General features: G+C 37.1%; 1 protein-coding gene across 2 annotated transcripts in view; it reads right to left on the bottom strand.

Annotated features, from left to right (window-relative positions):
• Positions 1–566: 566 nt before the first annotated feature.
• COL12A1 (collagen type XII alpha 1 chain) overlaps positions 567–24830 on the bottom strand; it is a 102982-nt gene continuing 78718 nt past the window's right edge. For both annotated transcript variants that reach the window (XM_039379143.1, XM_039379142.1), the window contains 15 exons: positions 23415–23564; positions 22219–22296; positions 21494–21580; positions 20565–20618; positions 19957–20052; positions 18004–18057; positions 17043–17096; positions 15103–15156; positions 13936–14007; positions 8344–8379; positions 8167–8233; positions 6398–6586; positions 5262–5330; positions 4055–4225; positions 567–2900 (listed from right to left, as the gene is read on the bottom strand). In XM_039379143.1, coding sequence (XP_039235077.1) covers positions 2890–2900; positions 4055–4225; positions 5262–5330; positions 6398–6586; positions 8167–8233; positions 8344–8379; positions 13936–14007; positions 15103–15156; positions 17043–17096; positions 18004–18057; positions 19957–20052; positions 20565–20618; positions 21494–21580; positions 22219–22296; positions 23415–23564 — 1242 coding nt within the window. In that variant the 3' untranslated portion in view covers positions 567–2889. The remainder of the gene's footprint in view (positions 2901–4054; positions 4226–5261; positions 5331–6397; positions 6587–8166; positions 8234–8343; positions 8380–13935; positions 14008–15102; positions 15157–17042; positions 17097–18003; positions 18058–19956; positions 20053–20564; positions 20619–21493; positions 21581–22218; positions 22297–23414; positions 23565–24830) is intronic.

Raw genomic sequence — 24830 nt, 5'->3', positions numbered from 1 at the left:
TTGTTCTTGTCACCCTCTCTAGGTAAAGCCGTGATCAAAGTTGTGCCAACACAGATAAGTTCCCATGCAGGGAAGAGCCAGCACATGTACAGTCCAAGCAGAACAGAGCTCGGCAAACACCAGACACCCACTTCCTATTTGCTAATACTGGACTCAGTGCTGCCACAATGCTCACAGCTCATGAGGAATCTAAAGGTTGTGTAGCTTTAGGTACTCTCTGCAGTTCAAATAGCTCCTCAGGTGGAAAGTGTCTCTCTGCAGCAGCCATCCACTAGAAATCCCAAAAAAGGCAGACTCTGAGCGTCAGTTGCTACCTCATTTTCTTCACCAAATGCCTTGCAGATTGAATTTGTTTAAAGTCTTATTCATACCTCAGACAGAGGAAGCCTCTTCTGCTTTCATCCACCCACCTCTAGATATAGCCCACAGCCCAAATACCTATTTTAAGACTATTCCCATTCTAAGTGATTTTTGGTACCCAGCATTTCCAAAAGATTGAGTAACTAACTCTAATATAATACATACATATCAGTGCCACAATGCCTTTCAAAAAATGAATAGACACATAAATTTTCAGTAGTTTTATTGAAAAATGCCTCTTTCATTTCAGAAATAAATAATATAAGGCAGTGAAATTCACAATGTGCAGTTAAAATATAAAAGCAGCAATTCTATATCCATAGTCTTGCAAATGATTTCCAACTGCTTTTGATAACTAAGAAACACTGTATTCTGAAAAAAATCCATACTAAATATACAACATAAACATGCAATTCCATCTCTGCAGGATTGACTGCAATTTGGCATAAATGTAACTGTGTCTACAAACAAGGAGATTTCAGGCATTATTAAACTGTATCCAGTTGATACAATGATTTCAGCTACTTAATGTTTGTGGTGTTTAGAGGAGATGTATAAGAGCAGTATATGCTCTGCAGATTGTAATTCAGAATAGAAGAAAATGACAATGATATCGGAAGGAGAGGGAAATTATTGTTTCTTTTTTAACTAGATAATGCAAACCTGTGATCTGACTGAACTGAAAACATGCATTTGAAAAAAAAAGAAAAATGCAGAGCTAAAGCAGACAGTCCTTAGAAAATTTGCAGCAGCTCTGTGGTTATTTTTGGTTTGGTTTTTTGGTTTTCATTTTTTTTTATTTATTTGTTTTTACATTATTTTAATGAAAAGGCAGAACTGATATAACTGAATGCACACATTAATCTGTATGCAGCCACTACAAGCAACAGTATTTTACAAGCATTTCCAGAGCAACATGAAGTCTCTAGGTACACACATTGCTATCACCACATAAGCAAGATACAAAACAGGGTTGCATCTGATATGAAAAGACCAGAAAGATATATTGCAAAAGGAATGATGCACTCTCCCTGCATGTATCTGCAAATGCAAGTACAGCAAAAAAAATCCAAAAAACCACCAACCAAAAAAACCAAAACAAGACACAGATCTTTTATGGTTTTGTTTTTGCTTTTCCTGACAGTGATCTTTTCCAGCGCATGTGCTCAGGGTATTCTGGTGAATGCATTTCAACTCCATAGTCCTCATACTCGTCCTCTCTCCTTTCTGACTCCATAGGTACTATAAAGGGTTCACCTTCAGGTTGATAGGGTCCACTTTCAGGCACGTATGGTTCTGGTTGAAAATAGTTGTCCGATTGAACATAATAGTTATCGCATGTCTTTGAATCCACATATGCAATGAAAGTTAGTTTTTATACATAATGTTAGTTCAATCTTATTTTCATATAATAAATACATAAATTAGTAGTTCACTGGGGGTATTTTTCAGTTTTGCTGATGAATGCTTTTTGGTAGTAAAATAATAAAAGGTTTAAAATTCAACTTGAAAGGCTTCATATTTATAATACATAAAACATTGCAGAAAGAGTCTTAAATTACGCAAGGGACAAATTATGGTAAAATTATTAAAAACAAAACAAAACCAGAGCAAATAAAATAAAATTATTATTTTACAGCTACTTTAGTAAATCCAAGCACTGGACTTCATTTTAAACTGCGTAATTAGTAGAAGACATGGAGCAGGTAAAATGAAGAGATGGGTTTGGCATATACTAATTTTCTCTGAGAATGGGAAAGTAATTGTAGACATAACTATCACCAGCGGCAATATACAGTACATGTCATTTTCTCGTGCTGTTCCTCGTAACATACCGAGTTACAGCTGGTGCTTCAGGAACACCAAAAACTACAGCAAAACAGAAGAAAAATAATTATAAAACTTTGATATTTATAACTGCAGTTACAGATCCAACAAGATTACACATGAGAAAAGGCACATGCCCCGATTCAGACATGTTGGTAACAAGCAACAGACAGGTAGGTTTCATAAGTTGTCAAAGATGTTATTCCGGCCTATAGCAAGCAGCAGCAGGCTTTTATGCAAAAGTATCATGTAGGGTTGTTAACAGATTTTAGTGGATACAGTCCCATACAAATCATTTACAAGCCACAATTAGTTTACTATTTACATAAGTTATTTCTCATTTTCCAGGTTAAATCCGTCTCTCTACTAATGGCATTACCTTTACTGGTTAGTAGTTTTACAAGCCTCCTTCGCCACTGAGGCTTTTGATGGTCTAGGTCTTTTTTAAAAAAGAAAGACTGTCTGTTTTATTGTTGAAATGCAATAGGCTTAATGAATTGACATCACTGTCCTTTATCTCATTCACAAGTTGTGTTAGTAAAAGTATCTCCCCGTTCTATGAGGTCAACATGGTTCAAAAACCATATCCATGGTGAAATATCCATACAGACTCATTTCCTAATAAGCACGTGCGCAAACATCTCAGAAACAGGACTTTCATGTATTCAAACTGTAAGCAGCACTGGCGACTTAGAAAATGTGTTAGCCGAAACCTGAAACAGGTCAAAGATGATGTTAGTCTTTTAAAAAGTCCATCTGATGTGCAAAAAAATACTTTCATCCAATTAAATACATAACAGTTAAGTCATAAGCATATATTTATATATGTATACATAGCTGCTTACTAGAAAGGAAAACACTGCTGAATCACAGGCAGAATTTTCTTTATTTTTCATTTAAATAAGAATTTTGTGTGATATCTGCAGAACCACTTGGCTCTTTAACCAGCAACACTGAGTCTGCAAGTGTGTACATATATATATATATATATCTTTTCTTTTTTTTTTTACTTTTCATGGGTACATGCACAATATGCTAACAGCAAACCATATCAAATAGTAGTATCACATACATTAATTTTGAGGTCTGGCAAGGCATACATATTAATTTGTTAACAATACCGTGGTCCTGCAGGATCCCTATGTTAAACTATATTAGAATCTTTCCAGTCAGAAATTGTTGGCCGCTGTGACCCTTCATTTTGATTCCAGAAGCAGCCTACTGTTTTGAGCTACATCACAGAGTGGAAGGCTTATATGACCCAGGGCTAATCAGAGACTCCATGCTGTTTAATTTGGTAGATATTGTAGGACAGTGGTGCTTTTCAGTTGTCTGCATTGTTATCACCAAATGGATTTCCTTTGCGGAAAATTTTTATTTCAGGAATCAATTTTGTATAAATAATCCTGACATTGCTCAAAAAGAGACACATGGAAATTGCCAAACACCGCATTCCTTTTATTTTTCAAGAGAAACATGGAGAATTCAACCTTGTTCTGAAGACGATTGGGAGGGGTGGTGATAGAGGGAGGGAAAAAAGAAGAGAAGAAAATCACTTAAAATCAGTAAAATTCTATGAGCAACATTATTAACTATTTTTTTTTTTAAAGACTAAAATATTTGCTCACCACTTCCTTTTTAAAGGAAACCATACATAAGTAACATCAAGTAAACCTGTATCAAAGTCTAAATGGCTGTTCATATACCTGACATTACAACAAGGCAGGCCTGCTCGCTGCAACCATCTCCTCCTGATTCAGTATGTTCAGGCTAGCAGGACTGTCTCATGTAAAGCAGCTCAATATGAACAGCCATGTCTTTGAAGGCTATCTAAGGCAAGGTTAAGGATAAGTTGTTCATAACTTACCTGGGAATCCTTGGCCATTGTAAGGAATGCTAGCACACTGGGATGAATCACAATATCCTGGTGGCCCTGGGGGACCTCGAATACCCGCATTTCCAGGACGACCTGGTGGCCCTGGTGGTCCTCGTGATCCTGTGGAGCCTGGTGGACCAGTTCTAGATTCTCCTTGTGGACCTAATTTTAGAATGGAGAGGTTGGGAGGTTGTTTTCTCTAAGAGCCAGCTGGATAAAACAGCTAACATTACTGGTGTCTAGACTACACAGCCTAGGCTATGTCTTTAGTGAGAAACACTTGCACTTTGTTGCTGTATGGTGGTCAACAGAAAGAAAAACAAAGGAACACTAGAAATGTGACTCATCATTAGTTGCTTCCTTGTGTGTGGCTTATTTAAGGATTTATTCATAGAATCTGATTTAGCAAGGTTTGACCCAAGTAAGAAACTTCAATGAATTCTCTGGTTTATTTCCTCTTTGTGTAAGATATGATGATCTCAAGGGAAACTACTAGATTAGACAAGCACACTGGATTTCAATTAAAATACAGGAGTATATTAATTCTGCTACCCCGTAGCCCCAGGATAGATGAGGTAATGTTTTTTTTGGAACCAGTCTTATTATGGTTAGCAGAAAAGTAAAGCGTCAAGTGACTGTGGCTACAATTTGCTGCAAGCATCTTATGGGTCCTGTAATGAAAAATCATTTTAGCCTAGTAAACTACAAGCAGGAACAAATGATGCAGCTGATTTAAGGCAAGGCATAAATGAACAAAATTTCATGATAAAAGACCAAAACGAATAGTCCAATCATCTGCCTCTATCATCTAGTAACTCTGCATGTAGGAGTATTTTGTAGTTCAGCAACCAACAACTAAAAAATGGAATTAGACACTGCAAAAGTATTATTTGATAACACTTATGAAAAATATCTGTAAAATATTTGGAAATGTGTTTTCATGAAAAATATTTTCACACAAGCAAGCATGCCAAATGAGGAAATCGCAAGACAAAGACAAATATCTCTTAGTCACATCCAAAAATCTTCCTAAATTCCCAATTTTTTAGGGGTTTCTAGTAAACTCTAAAACTTGTCAAACACATGAAGTGGACAGAGTATAGCATGTTCATTTACCATATGTAGTCTGGCTCCCTATGATGAAATGTTGCCCTTTTCTCCTAATTTTCTGTAATCTGATTAAACAAAAAATATTTACCAGGTGGTCCCGGCAAACCTCTTGGTCCTTGAGATCCAGTCCCTCTTTCACCTTTCTCCCCAGGCATTCCTACAGAATAATAAAAAGGCAGTAAAAACTAAAGAAAGGAAACCACATCAATAAATATTTCTTCATGCTCTCTTGTTGACATTAATATTTAGTTCCTATTATTTAATGTAACAAGACCGGTTAAAGTCTATGTTCTACGGATGTCAACATGTGTATCTGGGGAAAAAAAATTGGATATAAGTACATTAACCTAAAAATAAAGTAAGATGAAGAGGTAATTTAGTATGAATAAACTTTTTTAAACATAGAAAAGAATTTGAGATACTAAAAACACCACAGAACCTTATTATTTTAATCTACAAACAGGAAGGTACTTCAAGCTTGCATACTTCTGCCATAAAATATGCTTACACTTTCTTAGGAACAGTTATAATGAAATAAGTTTAAGAAATTCGGAAATTCATTCTTCCTTGATTTATTCCTAGTCTTTATTTTAAAATATACTAAAATATATGCTAGAAAACACAGCTCTGAATCTATGCTACAGTAGAGTAGCTGGAATAAGCAAAGGCCACAACATAGTACAGTACAGATACTCCATATGATTGCAGTGATCCAGGATAGCCATAAAATAGGTTTATCCACATGCTCAAATTCAGTTCAGAGTTGCTTCCCTCCCTCAGGGTACTGCAAAAAACCAAGGATGTAGACCTATTTTTTTCAACTCTGACATTTTATTCTTGGTAATGACTCAGTCTCTCTCTTAATCAATGTTATATTTTGCAGAGCTGTGTTACTCCAAACAGCCTTTCAAGATACAGCTGTTTAGTGCCAGAAGAGTTCTGAGAACTTTCATTTTCCTGGGATATTACATGGAAGCATCAGACAGCAGCCAAAATGTTAGACTAATTTGTGTTTCATGAAATCTAAGCAAGAGAGACAGAGGAAAAGCACTGATGTAATTAACCTTGCCCTCTAGAACACCAGTATCCCTCAGGCAATCCAACTGGCCTAACAGGCTGCTGCTAGGTATGGGCTTCCTCGTCTGTCATGGTAAAGGAAGCAGACAGTTCTCCTGGCAGTCTCTGTGCTATGTCCACTGTACAGCTGCCTTGGAATTTACTCACCTCTTTCGCCGGGTGGACCTTGGACCCCAGGAGGTCCTGGGAATCCTGGTCTTCCTCCAGGTCCAGGCTCTCCTCTTGTCCCAGCAGCTCCTGGGGGACCAGGTGGACCTGGTGGCCCTGGCTGGTTACGGTTTGAATAATAATCATTCGGAATTTGATTCAGCATTTGATTGAACCGGCTCATTTGACCTTCAAAAGAAAACAACATACAAAATGAGTGAAAATCTTTTATCAGAGTGGGAAGTAATAAAAAATCATCTCTCTTCATTAAGTCCTATTCTTGCTCCCATTCAATAAATTAGTGATGAATTAGTTCAGATGAATTAGAAAGACTTAAGATGAATGTCTGATGAGAAGGCTGAACATAAACGGAGGAGGGATGGAGGGAGGAAAGGTAAAGAGGATTCTGGAAGCAAATAACATTAACAGAAATTTAACATAAAACTATTAAAATCACAAAATAAGCATTTCTTACAATACTCTTGTTCTCAGAGCTCTATTTAGAGTTGCTTTTACTCTGAAGAACAGAAAGGACTTGTTCCACTTTTAAAACCGGAGTATCACATTTCTTCGTACTTTCAGAGCTCTGAAGCTACCACAAACCATATAAATTATGCCTGTGTAGAGCTAGAAGCACACAGTCTGCAAAGTTGCTTTCTTAAGCCTGTAGGATGCAAAGGTTTGTACCTATATACCTTCTGCACATAGGCAAAAAAAAAGGTGTGTGAATAAAAGCAACAGCATTGTGAAACTATGCAGGAAGGAACCCTTTAACGGGGGGACACATCTAGTCCTACCTGATTAGTGTAATGTGCCAATCCTAGCATAACCCCGAAGAGATGAGCTGAACATGAAAAAAACAAGGCAGGGATGCTCAAAGAAGGGATGTTAAAAGATCTCAGATAAGATACCCGTATTCATAGGTCTAACACATTCATGAATGTAATTTCCTTCTTCTGTGATGGCTAACTAACAGACATGTTTTAAACAGCAGCCATCACAGACATTTTAAAGGACATACTGTCCTCCTCCCTGTACACAAAGGTAGTGATCCCAAAGGTACATCTATTTACTTCAGTCAGCACTTACCCTTATAATAGATACAATATTAAGAACACGGGCACATTTGCCTCTGTCCTCCTCAGCAAGTCTACCGATAGCAAAAGCACTGCTTCAGAGACAGAGAGAAAGCCTTTGTAGAGAACAATTTCTTGGGCTGCAGAGCTGCACTGTGTGGCAGTAGAGGACTGAAATTCAATTTGAAGTCCTTCTCCAAATAAATATTACTTTTACACTGCTGATTCTGTGCACAGTAGTTACCCAACACTCATCTGTCTTTCCCTGCTGGCAAAACACCCGCAACCAAAAAACCTGCAACAAACATTGTTTTTCTCACCGATTTCCTCCTCTTGAAGATGACATGCTTAAAGAGAAAATGTATACTGAATTTACTGCAAAGATGAAGTAATTTTGGACCAGAATTACAAAAGTAAAGTCACACTCCTTGTACAGAGTGTTAGACCTGCGTGTGTATTTCCAAAGGTCACAGACTAGTTCATGATCAAGCTAGCCTCTGGATCTGGCAAAAATTTGCTGCTATGTTTTTTTCCGCCAAATAATTGGTGTGTGACAGCTACAAGATCAGTCAAGCTCTTGCTGTGCTCTCTAGCCAGTATCTGTCACCTCAAATTTAAACCATTGTTTTCTCTTTTCAAAACACAAAGTGGTAAATTACTAGTATGAGAAACAAAGCAAGCAACACAGTTTACCATTTATCAGTTGTTCACAGACTTGTCTTGCAACTGCTCGCATCATGTTCTGAGAAGCAATGTCACCCTAAATAATCAAATGCAAAACAAGTGTTTTATTAGCAAGTGCCTGTGCTTTTAAAGACATAGTGTTTAATTTTAAAATTATAAGAAAAACTGACTTTCATTCAGACTTACTCTGTCGCCTTTTTCTCCCTTCATTCCAGGTGCACCCTAAAATAAATAAGGAAAAATAAAGCAACTGAAGAATTATGTTATTCCACCCCAACTACTGGTTTGAGACATGCAATTCTAGAAAAAAAATTGACTCTTTCAAGAAGACAGACCTAATCCTTCTTGAACTTTATATTTCAGAGATGCTAAAACAGGTGCCAGAAAAGACTGGAGAAACAATGATCTTTTGTCTGGGATCAAACACACTGACAGATGCATAAAAAAAAGACCAGAGGGAAAAAATTCAAACTAGGGCCAAAAAACTGATGTATTCTGACAATGGGACCTCACTGTCAATTTGAAAGTGGAATTTCTGGCATCACATTTCTGTAAATGGTCAATGGTCTTGTGTGAGTTATACAAGACTGTTTAATTTTAAGTCTTAAGACAACTCATCATTAAAGAAGGTAATCTAGGAAAAATAACACAAGTCTAGGAAGGGTAGCTGTCTCCTTGAACACGTATGAAAAGGATTCTCTGTTAAGACAAAAATATTTATGCAGAGATGACACATAAGATGGAGAGAGATGCCAGTAAGCACTTATTCTATTTAAAATGACAGTTTCTCTCCTAATTCTCAACCATTTCTACGTCTTACAAAAGTCTCATAGAAGTCTTAGCTTGAGCTGCTTTATAATTATTCACGTTTGCCAACTTTTTTCTAACAGCACTTTCCATTAGCCTTTGAATAGTTTAGTGGTTGTGGGTTTTTTGGTTTTCAAGAATACTATGTAAGAAGTAAACCAGAAGGCCTGATTCTAATTTTTATATATGTATGTGTATATGAAAAACATCAGGAATAATGATGGGTCTAGCATGAGTTCACATAGATTTTCACTTGTAGCCTAAATTACTATTTGAACATAAGGCATATTTCAAAGGTGAGAGATCAATTTGGTTATCTGATGCTCTACATGGCTCTCCACATACTTACACACACATCCTAAGTACTACTGCTTTGTACATTATAGTATTTCTTTAAGGAGCCTGTTTATCACCATTAACAAAGCAAAGGCTAAGTGTGGGCTGCAGCTGTTTCTCATAACATTCCTACAGTACCCGCAATTAATTTCAGCAACATGAGACACCAAATCATTCCACTGAGGTCACAGCAGACACCACTCGAACGCAGTGGTACTGTTTCATAGACTTCCATCAAGGTTTTGGGCAAACAAATGCCTATGGGGTATGTTGGAGTGTGAACGTAGTATGTTCTCTCAGCTTCTCTGCAGTAGAGTTGCACACACCTACCCCATGAGATGCCACAGAAAATATGAGACAGTTCATCCATCATTGAGTTAAGTAGTTGTCATATGGTACATTTGCATCATGAATGACAGATCGTTCAGGCAAAATTGATTGTACAGACTCAAATGACTGATTTAAAATGGTGACATCATAAATGTGCCACTGGAATAAATTATGCCACCAATGAGACAGTTACTAATAAGTACAAAATATACCCATCAAGCTGATTAATATTCTTTCCCTTCTGTCCTTTACTCTTTCATCTGTATCTTTCTTACTCTGTGAAGTCCACAGGGAAGCATCTGTCTTTCAGTTTTAGCTTATTACAGCCACATGCTGAAACAGCCTATGGACTTGTAAATGCCATAACAACATAAGTAAATGGTAACAACTAAAATCATCAGGAAAACATGACCTTTCCGTCTGTCATTCTCTAATAATTAACATTGTGGTAAATGATAATGTACTGTAGAGATGTAATTTGACTCCCAAATCGACAGACATCGACATCTTGTTCATAAACTATTACATATAGCTGAAATATCCATTGAACAGAATTGCAGGTTTTTACTTGCACTAGTCTATAACATGAAAATCTAGGGGGGGGGACTGTTAACAAACTATTTCATGCTTCTCTTTCTGTTTGAAACTTGCCAACTTTTTCTATTTTATGAAAGCATATTCCTTTGAAATTATATGCTGCATAAATATTTATAATACTTGCTCATTGTATTCTCATTCTTTCTACGGTTTTCATAGTACAACCTTGTGGTGTTTTGACCAGAAGTAAATCATACAGTACATAGTTGGTTTATTCACTAGGCAAGTGCAAGCATTAGAAATCAGATTTCTGATCTACTATCCTGACAATATTCTAATAATTACTTAAAACTCCACGTTCCAAGTAATTCACTTGCTAGAATATTCACACACTAGAACTATACAAAGAGAAAAAAATTATACAAACTTAAAATATTCAAATCCTATATACTGTTTCTGGAAATATTTTTGCTGATTGGTCAAGAAAAGTTCTTCAGACTGTCTTCAACCACAAGCCATGTTGGTAAGACAGGAAGGTGCTCTGTTAACAAAAGCACAACATTGCTCCAAAGTATTGCCAACAAAGGTGCCCCAGTTAGGAAAATGATTACGTTATTCCTTAATTCTAAGTGATACATAGTCAATTTTGCAATTCACTGAAATAAAATGAGCCTTGTTCTTTAATTTGTGACCTTGCAAACAAACACTGATTCAGCCTTATGATTAAAAGTCTATAGGCTATTTGGAACCAATTTTAAAATTTGAAGATTACAGGCTGATGGCTATGTTAACAATAAAGTACATTTTTTCACCTGGATATTTTAGAAACATATTTTCAAAAAAATAATTACAACTGCAATTACTGAGTTGCTATTTGCATCTTCCTCCCACTTGGTTATATGCCTCCTTAATTTCAGTTTATTTTCTTTTAATATACAAAAAAGTGAAGTTTTGCCAACTGCTTGACAGCATTTTGAGAAGCAGCAGTTGTTGCTGGCATTCTGTTTTGTTGATATCCTGCAATGAGGGAGTCACTTGGGGTCAGTGCAAGGAAAAGCAGATTTATGCTGCATAGGGGATTTTTTCTGAGCTGTGGGATGAAGGCTGGGCCTGTAGCATAGTTCTATGGCTGAAGGAGGACAAAACAAAGAAAGTTTTGCTATTTTTACTTTAAAAGATAATGTGCTCATTTGTTTTCCCCAGAAGAATGTTTGCTCCACTCAAAAACCATGAGTTTGTTCCTCCCAAAGCAGTGTCTTTTTAAAACTTCATCTAGGACATCTGCATAGATGCATGCAAGATCAGTGAACACATGGCAGCAGGAAATGCAAAATTCTCAAAGCCTGCATATAACTCACAACAAACTTGGGACTACCCTCAAAATGTTTTCACAGTTTATTTGGTCCTGGAGGCATCAGTTTAATAGCACCTTATATATAAAACATAAAAGCCTTGCATTGTTTCCTGGGGACCTTCCTGATCAACCAAGTCAGACCTGTTGTCACAGAATCTGTAGCTCTACCTTAACACAACTGACTCTGCCTCCCCATCCGTTACTGTTTTTATTCACACACCTATAAAACAACAAGTACTGGAACTTTTCCTCTCTTATAGTCCAATATCTTCTATTTCCCATTACATTTATTCACAGAAAACATATCAATTTATTCTTGAACCATTATCCTCTTCCAGTTTAATGAGTCCTTCTTACCCTTGATGGTTGTTACCTTATGATATGTGTACAAACTCTTACCAAATTCTCACTCTCTGACCAGACAGATGGAGGACAGATACTTTAGCCTCACCTAGGACAGTTTGTGCTCAATTCTCAATAGATTACCAATTGATTTGTGTACTTATTGTTCCTTTTTTACTCATTTTGTTACTACACTGGAAAAAAAACCACTTAAGTTTCTTTTGGAGGTACTTATAAGCGGATTAAAAAGTCAAATTTCCTATTTCCATAAAAGGTCAGTTAGCATAAGTACACAATGAGGTAGAGAAATGTTTTACAGTGTGGTCTGTCTCATCTTAGCACATTAGTAGTATTGAATACACCAGGAAGGACCTCCAGTTGACTACATTCACTGGGAATTTCCTCATAACACCAAGGCTGCTCATAATTTGCAAGTAAATGTGTATCTTTTACCTGGAATGTAATGTTCCTTGGTTTATAGGGGGTCTTTTTCCTTACTTGCATTGCATAGTACTAGCAATACAGACAGTTCAGGTAGAAGAAAAAATGAAAGGATCTGGTCAAAAATTATTTGCTCCTTGCATTTACCAGAGGCAATGTGAAGCCTCATTATCTTTCCCTTCAGGCAGAACTATGATTCATGACACTGCAAGTTGCATTTGGCTGTCAGACTGCACCTTTGGCAATTGTAATACTGCACACAAAGGAAGGCCTTGAAATTCTGTCCACCAGGAATCTGATAAAACATCTGTGCAAGGTGCAAGCCAGAATTCCTGCTGGGATCTGTTCTAGAAACATTAAGAATTGTAAATATGATGCACAGTGTCCCACTACAAGAAAGTGCAATAACTGGGGGGAAAAATACATTTCTAACTGAAAGGACCTCATAAGATTAGAGTGTAGGAGAACTTAGACATGGTTCTTGGACAGGACTTGACTGCTTTGCTTGCAAAAGCCCTGAAACTGGGTTAGTAGCCAGATTTCCGTCTAAGTACATTATTTACCTGCAGAAGGTTTTTGCTGCTGCACTGGCTCAGCTATCCAGTGTCCCAAGAGAAGGAGAAATCAGATACACCTGGCAATTTGAAGCTCCCTTGTGAACAAAGCACAGCATTTTGTACTCTATCAAGCATCTGACCCAGCAGGAATATGAAATTAGCAATGTATATCTAAAGGCAGGAAAGCTTCAGTACTTTCCCAAGATACTCAGTGTCCTCTACTACAAGGGGAAATGGAATTTATAGTCCAGCAAACACAGACTGAATTCAACGTGTGTATGAAAAACTGACCCAGGTTCCTGGCACACCTGGGAACTTCCACTCCATGACCATCAAGCTTCCCAACCTACTATATATTCTTCCAAATTATTCAGCTTTCATATACACAATTACACTGAAGCGGGATGGAAAATTCTAGATGACTGCCATACATTAAGCACAGGTAATGAATGACTTCTCATTTCATGTGCTGTCTCCACTCCTGATTCAAGCATAACTTCTCAGAGATCCTATAAATTAATGAAATCAAATTTTACCTGAAACTGTAGGTGGGAGCCAGCACCTCTGGCTCCTTCTCCCTGTTCAGGAAGTGCTTTAAAAGCCAGACTAGAAGCCACAGAAACCACCCCCAAATAATTTTGAAATAACATTGTAAAAAGCAGAAAACATTTACAAACCAGAACTGATTATGTAATATTATCAAAGATTGTCCACCTTCAGGAGTTTATCACATTTTTGCTACACACACACAAATGTAAAGACTTTCCAGTCATTTTGCTGACCTAGTTCTTTATGCTTATGCAGTGTAGGAATATATGTCTTGGCACATAATATCTTGCAATTTTTTTAGTGGAAACAAGAGACCACAATTTCCAGCCCCAACTATTAAACTCAGCAAAATGGCATACTGTAAAAATAAATTTATTTTTTAAAAAAAGACTTGTGGATTTAGGTCAGCCCCATCATACTAACCACCATAAGTGCAAGACAACTATTTAAAGCAAGCAGAATCCTCATATTCATCAACAGACTGTAAATTTCAATTTGATACTCTTAAGTGTATCATTATCTTACTGGTGCCCCACGATCTCCTGGTTTCCCTGGTTTTCCACTCGGGCCAGCAACTCCTGGAACTCCTGGGGCACCCTGCAGCATAAGAGATGAAAAGTGAATTGTGGAAAACCACAACAACCTAAGTGCTAAGAAATGTGTTATTGTGTTGAGTCCAAAGCACTACTGAAAATGGTTCCTATCAGGGGTTTTTCTGTTAAGTATATATTAGGCTTGAAAACTTTCTTACAGAACAAATAGTTTGTTTCTTCATGGAAATGTGTCCTTTTATATAACAGCACAGTTTAACAGGCATTTCTGAACCTAAAAATGCAGAGTGCGTCTATATGTTTTTGGTATCAATCTTAATGACAGACTGCTAAAGAAGTACAAAACAGTTTGGCCTTCTAAATTCATCTAGCAGGTCCGTGATCCCTGTAAAAGTCCAGATCAAGAAGACCATAAAGTCATTCCAGTGATACTAGATATATATGAAAAAACAAAAGACCAGTATTAGATTATGTGATAAAAGCTCATCTGAACACTCACAAAGGGGCACAAGAAAAATAATCATGGGGGAGCAGGAGCTGCCCAAGTAATACCGTGCCCAGAGACTCCTGTCCCTATATGTGTTGTAAATGTGTGCTCTGTGTGTGCATGCCTAATGGAAATACATCTTCTAACTTGCTTCTGGTTGGAATTGGTAACATTCAGCTCTAGCAACTTGCCTATCTCAGGCTGTCTGACCCAGCACGTCCAGCCTTCTTTCTAGCATGGTCCCACAAAGCACAATGAAGCAGCTTTTTAAGAAAAAACTAATCCTCAAATACTCTTGTCAAAAAACCCCCCTGTATTAAAAGCATTAGTTTCCACCAGTTTACAAGTAATAAGCTGATTTCTTTCAGAAGATCTAGCTATGCATTTAAAGATCATGACTAAAGAACCAGGTAAACTAGTTCTTTCCTTATTTACACCGGCAGAAATTGGTTTCGAAACCACAGTTACAAACATTTGCGAATACGTGCTTTAAGTAGCTGTCTGCTCACCTTTTACTGAGAGTTTCCCAGACCCATTTAGGATATTAAACAAAGGATCACTGTCACATTTGACAGAAATTGAAAATGTCAGTGTAGCTCTCTGTTGGCTCAGGTCTCTTAATTCAGAGCATTTCAAAGACAAAATTATATTTACCGCTGGTCCTGGTGGGCCTCTTGGACCTGTGGGACCATCTTTTCCTGTGAAACCCTATTCAAAAACAAAAGCATAATCAGAGATTAATTTAAGATTGTAGCCTGATGAAAATGGCCTTTAAGATTGTATAATTGCAATACTCCTGATTACTACTGCCATATATTTTAAAACCAATCTACAATGTAAGTTATAAAATAGTTATCACAACTAATGCTGGAGAAGGCTATGGAACAATGAGCTATAGACAATTTAGAAGATGTTCAGCTGCTGTTGCTTAACTGAGAATTAAATCAATCTTTCTCAACATTTTTAAGAAAAGGAATCATCGTTTGATGCCGTGGGATTTATGGTGCCTCAAAAAATCTCCCGGAGCAGTTAATTAGGGGTATGATAAGAAAGGGTTTATTATGCCAAGGCAAAAGATGTTACACGGCACACGCACCCCTGTGCCTGAGATGTTACATTTTATAATACCATCCATCCCATCCCAGATGTGTCCACCCTGTGGCCTTTACTCTGGACCGCCCCGGGTCCACCCCCTGAAAATGGGTCTGCGGTGTATTTTGGGACCACCTACTTCATCTATCTTCATCTTCTTCAGAGCACAAAGGGTACATAGTTACCTAATTCTTGACTTCATTTTGTTGTTCAGGCCCTGATATGGCTGTTCCCTAAACAGTCCAGGCCTTGCCTTGATAAGAGACTAAACATTTCTACTGGATTCGGGGGTAGGAGTGATATAGGGAGCATAGAATGGGGTAAGAGGGTTAAGGAATGTGTAAACAAGGGTGCTACAGGGAAAGGGATGTAAGGGATGCTGCTTTTAAAATCTACCTATTAAACTTATAAGGGCTTACAAGTATTAGAAAAATAAAAACCATTAGGGGCTTAAGACATCAATTCTATCCCAGAAGAGCAAGATCTTTCTTTTCACTGTTTTCTCACTCATGGATTAGTTGGAAAATCAGAGGTTTCTGCTTAAATGAAGAACCATCGCCCTCTCAGATATTTCCCCTGCAAGAAGAGATGCTGAGAAGTCCCATTTCAGTGACCTAACATAGCATTCATAAATTAATGTTGATGGTCCTTGACCCACCAATCCAACATAATGCTCTTTGGCAACTGGCTATGACATGGTTGTCCATTTTCACTTCTGGCTATCAACTCCCACTAAAGGATAACTATATATGCATATATCAGCTATAAATTTTGACCGTAAAGGCTTGTAAGAGCCTTTGGCTAATTTTGAGCTAATAAAGATGGTAAATATAGATGGTATATTTAAAGATGGTAAAATGTTATAAAGATATGGTAAATTACTATAAAGATGGTAAATTGCTTCAGTCATCTCAAAGATGATATTCCACTGTGACAACAAAAGAGATTTACTTAGTTGACTCCAATCAGAAGGAAGGAATTGTAACAACTCCACAACAAGCATGCCCTTCACTATGAAGACATTTCAGAATCCTCCATCCAAAGAAAACTTCTTAGCTCCAAATAGTCAAAGGTTTAGGAGCAAACCTGACCTTCACAGTAAGATTGGCACAGACAAATTCTTTACCAATATGACATCTCCCAGACATTGAGATAAGCAGAGATTCAAGGCAACAGCAATAGTGTGGGGAAGACAGCAGAGCTGAGTTCCTCAGCAGAGCCCCACTCAGTTGCTCTGTGGGTGCAGGTATCTGAGAACCCAGTCAGGAAAGGGAGCAGTGCAGTTTTTACAGAACCTACTGGCTACCTGTCTTGGGAGGTTTTCACCCCTGAGGTGTTTCCAACCCTTCTACTTTTGTCTCTCCAGATGGGATACTGATAAAAGAACTCCTTTTGAAAAAGTATTTGAAAATAGAAAGATATATAAAGAAGCAGGGGGAGGGAGGAGAGGAACACAGAAAACACATTACTTGGTCTTTTAACATAAACTGATGAAACCTTACCCTTTCTCCTGGAGGACCCACTGGGCCAGGTGGACCAGGTAAACCTGGAGTTCCCTAGAGGGAAAAGGAATGAGAAATTGTATCCATGACAGAATAAACAACACTGCTATGCTAAGCATCACATATATCTCCAGTACAGATGTTCTTCCACTTTTTCTGTCTAATCTCATTGTACACTGACATGTAGCATTGCTTTCTCCAGGGCATTACTACTCCCTAAAAGTGTATTACTAATAAAACAGGTAAGGAATACAAGGTCCTTGGCCCATGACTGACATTATCTGATATATAAAATTAAATCCACAACAACATTTAAACATCCCCCATCTAGTCTATATATCTCCAGTAAAATTAAGGACAATACAGTAACCAAGGAATATTCATTATGTCACCACATGTGCAGTAAAATGACCTTAGATTATCTAAATTTCGCCGATTATCTAAAAATACCCTAAATTTTTCTCCTCAAAACCTAATCCTAGTTTACAATATAGAAATCTGAAAGTAACTGAAATTGAATATTGCTTTCTTCTTTCAGAACACAGACAGTTAATGTCCCAAGACCACTTGAATTCCAAAAGAAGGAAGTAATTAGGCAACATTGCTGAAGAGGGGTTCCGCAAAGGTTCTGCAACCTTTATTTCAGGAAGATGCTTAACTGCAAGTGGTCAGCAGTTGAGAGACCTTCCTGGGACGCTACCAGTGTACTCTTCACAACTGTCCAGATGGACATTTCGCTTGACTCAGTACAGCTGTTCTTTCACTCTTGCTGTTTTTAATGGTTTACTATTTCCTATATTTCAAGTTCCTAAGTATAAGATAATTATGTTTCCAAAACTATTACTTAGGAAGGTATGAGAAGAGCCCATGACTCCTAGTGATGTCAAAGACAGCTGTCCAGCAGCAAACCTGTATCAGGAATAGTGTAAAATGACATTACCTTGTCTAAGCATCAACTTACCGATCGCCCTGGTAGTCCAGGTTGGCCAGCATCACCTTTTATTCCTTGACGACCCTATAATTTTCATAAATGATTGCAAGATATTCTGAATCACAGAATTAATTTGTGTAAATTGATAGAAAATATTTCCCACAAGACACCTAAATTAAGGAATCCATAACCCAACTACATATTATGGAATAAATCAAGATACATAGACCTATTAAGTGAAGCAATACTGATCTTCTAACAAACATTTGCAAATGCAGGATGACTGGGTGATATTATATTAAAAATAAGGCATTTGAAGGGGGCTTCAATTGATAAGAAAGTGACATGGACTTTTGAGTCCATGACTGATATCACGGCTGATATCAGATGATATCACAGCAGGAAAGCTGTGAGGGGTTACATGTTTTCTTCCAATCTCCTTTATCTTTCTCAGCTGGGGAATGGAGCTGTCTAAACTCATGAAAGGTGAAATCTTGGTCTTTTTACAGTATCACTAGTTTTCTCTAACCCATGGTCTAAAAGATATTACACACTTCCAGGACACAAGGTGTAGGAGCATATAAAGCAGCAATGTATTGCCTTTCACAGGTAGCTTGCCTTTCATATACACTACAGCACTGTAGTATAAATGCACAGTCTAAACCTACATGAGCTAAAATTGACAATACAATAGTTATTTTTTACAGTGGCTTCATGATAATCCAGCATTAAGAACTGTTAGTAACCAAACAATTTGTAAACATAGCCTGCCAATGTGAATCGCAATTGGAAACTAGGACTAAAAAAGTGGTGCTCTAACTTCTTGTGAGCTAATGAGAAATTCCATGAATGTTGGCATTTTCATTCTTCAGACTTTATCAACTGAATGTGACAAATAAATATATTATTTGTATTCCATGTCTAAAAGGAATGTGTTTGCCCTTTCTTGCTCTTTGGCACCTCTAGAACATCTTGATGAAGTTTTTCCTCCTGGTATACGAAAAAAAGCCTGAAAAGTATCTACACAGGTTAAGAAAATCTTTCTATTTTGTCCTTACAAAGCAGACCGTGTTGCTAATGTCTATCTTCAAGCACATTTTATTTTTCATTTCCCAAATTACATTACATTACAGACAGAGCAGGTAACCTATTATCAAATGTAAAATAAGACGGGATGCGATCACACACCAGTTCTATTTTATTTTCCATAAACTTTATATTTTGATAAAAGATTTCATACAAAAAACTCCTGAATGTATTAAAATTCAAGCTAATCCTAAATAAGAAACATCAGAATTATACTCCTACTTTTGGGGTGATTGCTTATTAAAATGTGGCAAAAGCAGTCTTAATACACACAATGTAAGCAAAGGGTTATGTATGCTATTACTATAAAAAAACAGAATATGGTGAAATTTCATCAGTGCTTTGAAGGCACGTGCATGAAATCGGAAGCAGTATCTTGCTAAAATATGCATGCTATTGCCAAGAAAACCTCCTAGGAATGAAGGGTTGTTCTGTATGACTAGATATAGGCACCCATTTCCTCTCTGAACCTTCAGCAACTGATTTAGGCCAAACAATAGATGTTAGACATGTAGGTCTATGAGAAAGTCTTCAAATTAATATTTCATGCTTAATTTTCCTGCACCACAGTTTGATAGTTTTGAGTCCTAAAGCTGGAATGCCTAGCAACTCTACGGAAAAGCCATTAAGACCGAAAACAGAGTAGCACAATATACATTACAGTGCTTAGGATCTGTCTCTTCATTGGTATCCCATAAGCACATCTAACATTCAGGACACAAAATGCCGTTGTATTAAGAGACTTGTTTCAGAAATAGACTTGTTTCATAATACTACTGCCCTGCAGGGACCAATGAACATTCAGGCAAAACTGTCACCCTCTTTGCAGGACCATCATCCACATGGACAGCTCTGGCTCCCCACACGTTCCCACCTGCACCCAAAATGGCCACTCACCGGTTCACCTGGGATTGACAGCCCATTGGGTCCCTGCGGACCTGGCGGACCTTGAGGGCCAGGAGGACCTGTCTCACCACGAGGACCAGGAGGGCCCTTAAAGCAGAAAATTAAAACAAAATTGTAAATGTCAATGCCTTCTGAGATCTGTAACTGCAAAATCCTTTGGGTTAGACACTTAAGGTAAGTCAGAAGCTTGGAGACACCTTTAATACTTCAGAACAACTTCAGAAACATTCAAGTGGCATAGTCTTACATAAGCTATTCTCTGACTCATGTTGGCCAATACATGCCCTCTGGCAGCATGAATGAGAAGCGTAGCCATCTCCTCTGTACACAGGAGAGAACAATAATGCTGCAGAGTGTGTATCAACACCCTGATGCCTGTAATCCCAGTATCCTTATGTGCAGTCAATGCCTTTGAAGATACACAGACTGTGTATATATAGTCTCAAATAGGTTGGCTGCACATAAATAACATAAAGGCATACTTTCAAGTAAATTTTTCATTTCCATTCTTAGCTCAGCATAAAACTAAGCATATAAATTTTCATACAGGTAAACATGTAGCAACATTATTATAGATGCATTAGAGGAAAGATACTTACAGATGAGCCAGTCAAACCCCTTTCACCTCTGGGACCTTTAGCACCTGGACCACCCTAAAGTGAGTATTCAGAAAGAAAAATTATTTTATACACAGAAAGAAAAGGTACATAAAACTGGTGTGCATTATGAATTCTCTTTAACAAACTTATATGAAATTCCGAAGTTTTGAAGTGTACAGATCACTGCTAAAAAGAGTGCTAGAATAAAAGATGCATGAGGAACTCAGGTAAACCACATCAGCTTCAGACTTGCCAATTCAGCTGACAAAAATTATTGTGATTTTTGTCTCTGCAGAAAGAAACTTCTTCAATTTATATTCATCAAAATCTCTGGATATCTCTCTAGTAGACTACCAGACAACTTAACTGGGCTTCAGCTTCCTCATGCAGCAGTTTGACAGCTTCAAAGTAGAAGGACTACTGGGCTGAGCATAACTCCCTTATATTCAAAGCAATTGATAGGAGCATATTCATTCTATAGACTATTTCTCCATACAAAAAATAAAGACAGTAACTAATTTATTTCCCTTACAGAGTAAAGAATCTTTCCTTGGAGTGAAATCCTGATTCTTTATTTAGGAAAAATATTTGCACAGTCCATTAAAAGTATCTTGTACACGATGTGCAAGACAGCTGAGACTGGGCCAGTCTTTCAACCTATCAAACAATGAGGAGCTATTCACAGTGATGATCACATTGGAAATACAGCAAAAGATTATATAAATGAATAGAAGTGGTAGGAGCTGCCTAACTGTGTTTGAAATTAAGAGGAAATGGGGACAGATTACTGAGATGTTATGGACATGTTGATAGAAACTATGTCTCTGACTGATCTTTTTTCACAAAACCACAGATCAACACAAAACTATTTCCATAAATCTAAAAATCAGAAACCTCTCTGTTGCAAATAGTTAGAGCTGGTAACTTACAGCTGGTCCAGGAGGTCCTGGAGGTCCCACACTGTCTTGAGTACAGGTACAAGCATTTGGAAGAGCTGGGCACTTTGCTTCATCTCTCTGAAAATTCAATCACAACAATTACTGTCATTTTAAAGAAAAGTACTCACTGGCAGCATGCTTTTCTAAAACAATAGGAGGAAGATTCTCTATTATCCTGTTTTCAAGTAAAAATAAAACACACATCTCACCAGTGGTTTCCAAATGTTTCTACAGCACCTTTTATATTTTTTAGCAAATTTTCTTTGCAAGTTATGCAAGGCACTAACAACACAGGCACAAGTAAAATCAAATTCATATGCAATTTCTATTGCTCTAATATTTATATGCACTGGACAATCAACTTGAACTGACAAAGAATATACTAGTTATTTTTTGAATGCTAATCCAAGAAGAAATTAAATAGAAAAAAATATATATAGCCATTCCATTCATAATACCTAGAATCTGCAATATCACAGAAATTATATTATAATGGACATTTTTTGCACCACTCCTCTAAGGGGCTCAATTCTAGCATTACAACCTTTCACCCTCAAACACAAAACCTTGAAATGCAGTATTGTTCAGTGGCTGCTCTGACAACTGTGATTTAGAGGTGTTGTCAGTACAAGGTATAAGACCAGCCTAATATTGATATTGCTAAATTTCCTATTAATAACGTTTTTCTGAATAGCCTCTCTTTCGCTTATACTTACCATTGAGGGAAGATCACAGCATCTGTCTCTGCTAGTCCATACTGGACTGCATACAATGTCAAAATTCTGGATTTCTAACTGTAAAAGAATGGAATACTCTTGAAAGATGAGAGATGTTAATTATGAAATCTATTGACATTATCATTAAAAATTACTCCTCTATTTCTAATGAGGTTAACATCATTCATACTTTCACTTCTTCTTTTGACACTGACAGAAAAAGGATTTAAAAATAATAAAAAATTTAAAACCAAACCTACATAAGGCTACAAGAACTTCAGACACTGATGCTTGCTCTTGTTCTGGGACAAAAGATAACCAAATAATGTGACAAGAAAGATTTTGCAATGCTTAATGAATAATACCAATGAATTTCTACATCAGCTGAGTGCCTGTAGAGTTCAGCATGAAATCTGGTTGAAAAACTTCTGGACCAGCTCTGAAGACTGCAGTCCTTGGGTCATATATTAATTCAGATTCATGAACAGAACTTTTCACTCACATTAGCAGCAAAAGGTTTTTCAGAAAGGCTGAAATGGGGATCTTAGGTAGACTGTAAGATCCTCAGCTGGTAGGGTTTGCACACATGGGTCAGACCGTAGACTTAAATCTTCTAAGCCCAGGTAACAGTATCAATTACGTATTATTACATATTAAGTATATATCAGGATAACTGATGCAACCTTCATAGCAGCAGCCACTTTTTCATTACAGGCTTATAGATCATAAAGTCATTGGGGATTTCTCTGATCACCCAGTAGAACACTCACCACAGGACATGTCAGAATTAAAACCTGTTCATTAGAGAATGTCTTTTAGGAATAAAAAATGTTCAGTGATAGAGAACCCACAGTAAATGCACTTACTGATTAACTGTTCTCTCTATTGAGAGACAAACATTCCTGCTCTTGATTGAATTTACCTGACTGCTTTATACTTGACTGCTTGTTTGAATTTACCTGACTGCTTTTATACCTGAAATACTTTCAGCTATTTGATTTTTGTTCTTGCAATTCTGCTGGAATGAGAAGCTATCAAGACCAAACTTTTCAGTTAAGTATATTAGGTCTTACAGTACAGACACTTAGAAGCTTTGGGTGCAACACTCGTTTCTTAGTGATCCTTAATCTATAATCTCTTTCCTCAGAAAATTTCAAGGGCTCACATTAATGAATGGATTCATATTTATTGCTTACTGTTGCTGATCTTCGGTCGCCTTTTAGAAGTTTCCCAAGTATTTCATAGCCATCAGTTGTGATGTTCCCAGCCTCCTTAATTGGTTTTTCCAGTATTTCACTGCAGTCAATGTAAATCTTAACATTTGATGAAGTTACAACAATATGGACCTGAAAAAAGTTAAGCATAATAGTTAAAAAAGGCACATAGGCATAAGAGTATTTCACTGATTAGGTATTACTGTTTGAAAGTTTCTTCCTAGTAAACCTGCTTTAATTTCAACTGGTGGAAAAATTCAAACTCAAGGAAAGTCTATGATATAAATAACTTCTTTAGAATGTGTTGAAGGTCAATAAGACGAATACACAAGCACAGCAAAGAAATAGTGTTTAATGTAATAGTTGAACTATAATTAGCTATTTAAAAAGCTTGCCTGAAAATTGCTTTAAGATGGCATAGAAGTAAAAAATAAAAGAATTTTTGAGAAGAATTGAATATAAGCATTTCTTGTCCTCCTCTGATGTCTGGGACCACACAAGAGGTTTATGAGTCTGTGACTGCCCACGGGCTAATAGACTCTGCCTGTAGCTCAGAGAGTAGATTGTTTCAGATCCAAAGATCCAGGGTTCAATTTCCACAGATGACTCAACCAGAGGCATTAGCTGCATTGAGATACAGGAAGTGACCAGAGAAGCCTGCCCAGAACAAGACAAAATAATGGAAGATGCAAGAGAGAAATTTCCATGAGAGAAATATGGCTACAAAAACATATGCTAAAATAAGGAGAAACGGGGAAGAAGAGGAAGAGATTAATTATAGGAAATAGGGGAAATTTAGGAGGGAGAAAGGAATGACTGCAATAAAGAGAGTACGTTTACCAGGAAAAGAGAATTAAATGCTTATGGGAAACACAGCAAACCTTACAGAGAGGAACAAACAAAATCTAAGCAAATATTATCCTTCCAAAAACGTATAGTATGTATGTCAAACATTAACATATGTGAATTTTTTACATTTCTGTGAAAACAGAAAACATTCAGGAGTCTCAAGGAAACAAAAAAGGGTCTGGCATTTTAGCACATGCAGTTGATGGAAGGTCATCTCAAGGCAACAAAGTTTTATGGGGCTTTATATACCTTAAATACTGCATATATTTTACATACATCATTATAACATCTACGTAATTGTTAAAATATCAATACATTAAGATCAGCAGTAAAGAATCCCTGACATAGGCATTTATGTTTTAAAGCTTCTGTTATCCCAGTACATAATCCTTCAGAAGCATATTGTTATTTGATTACTGCTTTAAAAATTGGCATAAAAGTGAGAGATTTCCTTAAATGTCCTGAGTCAACAAGTGCCTGAACATTCCCCTGAGAATTTTTTCTTCTTTTTCCCTATTAAATATTTTTCCATGCAGAGTTGTCTCCAAG

This window comes from Pipra filicauda, unplaced genomic scaffold (genome assembly GCF_003945595.2).
Source record: "Pipra filicauda isolate LSUMZ 115617 unplaced genomic scaffold, ASM394559v2 scaffold157_size4220110_pilon, whole genome shotgun sequence".
NCBI lineage: Eukaryota > Metazoa > Chordata > Aves > Passeriformes > Pipridae > Pipra > Pipra filicauda.
This window is presented reverse-complemented; position numbering and strand designations above follow the sequence as displayed.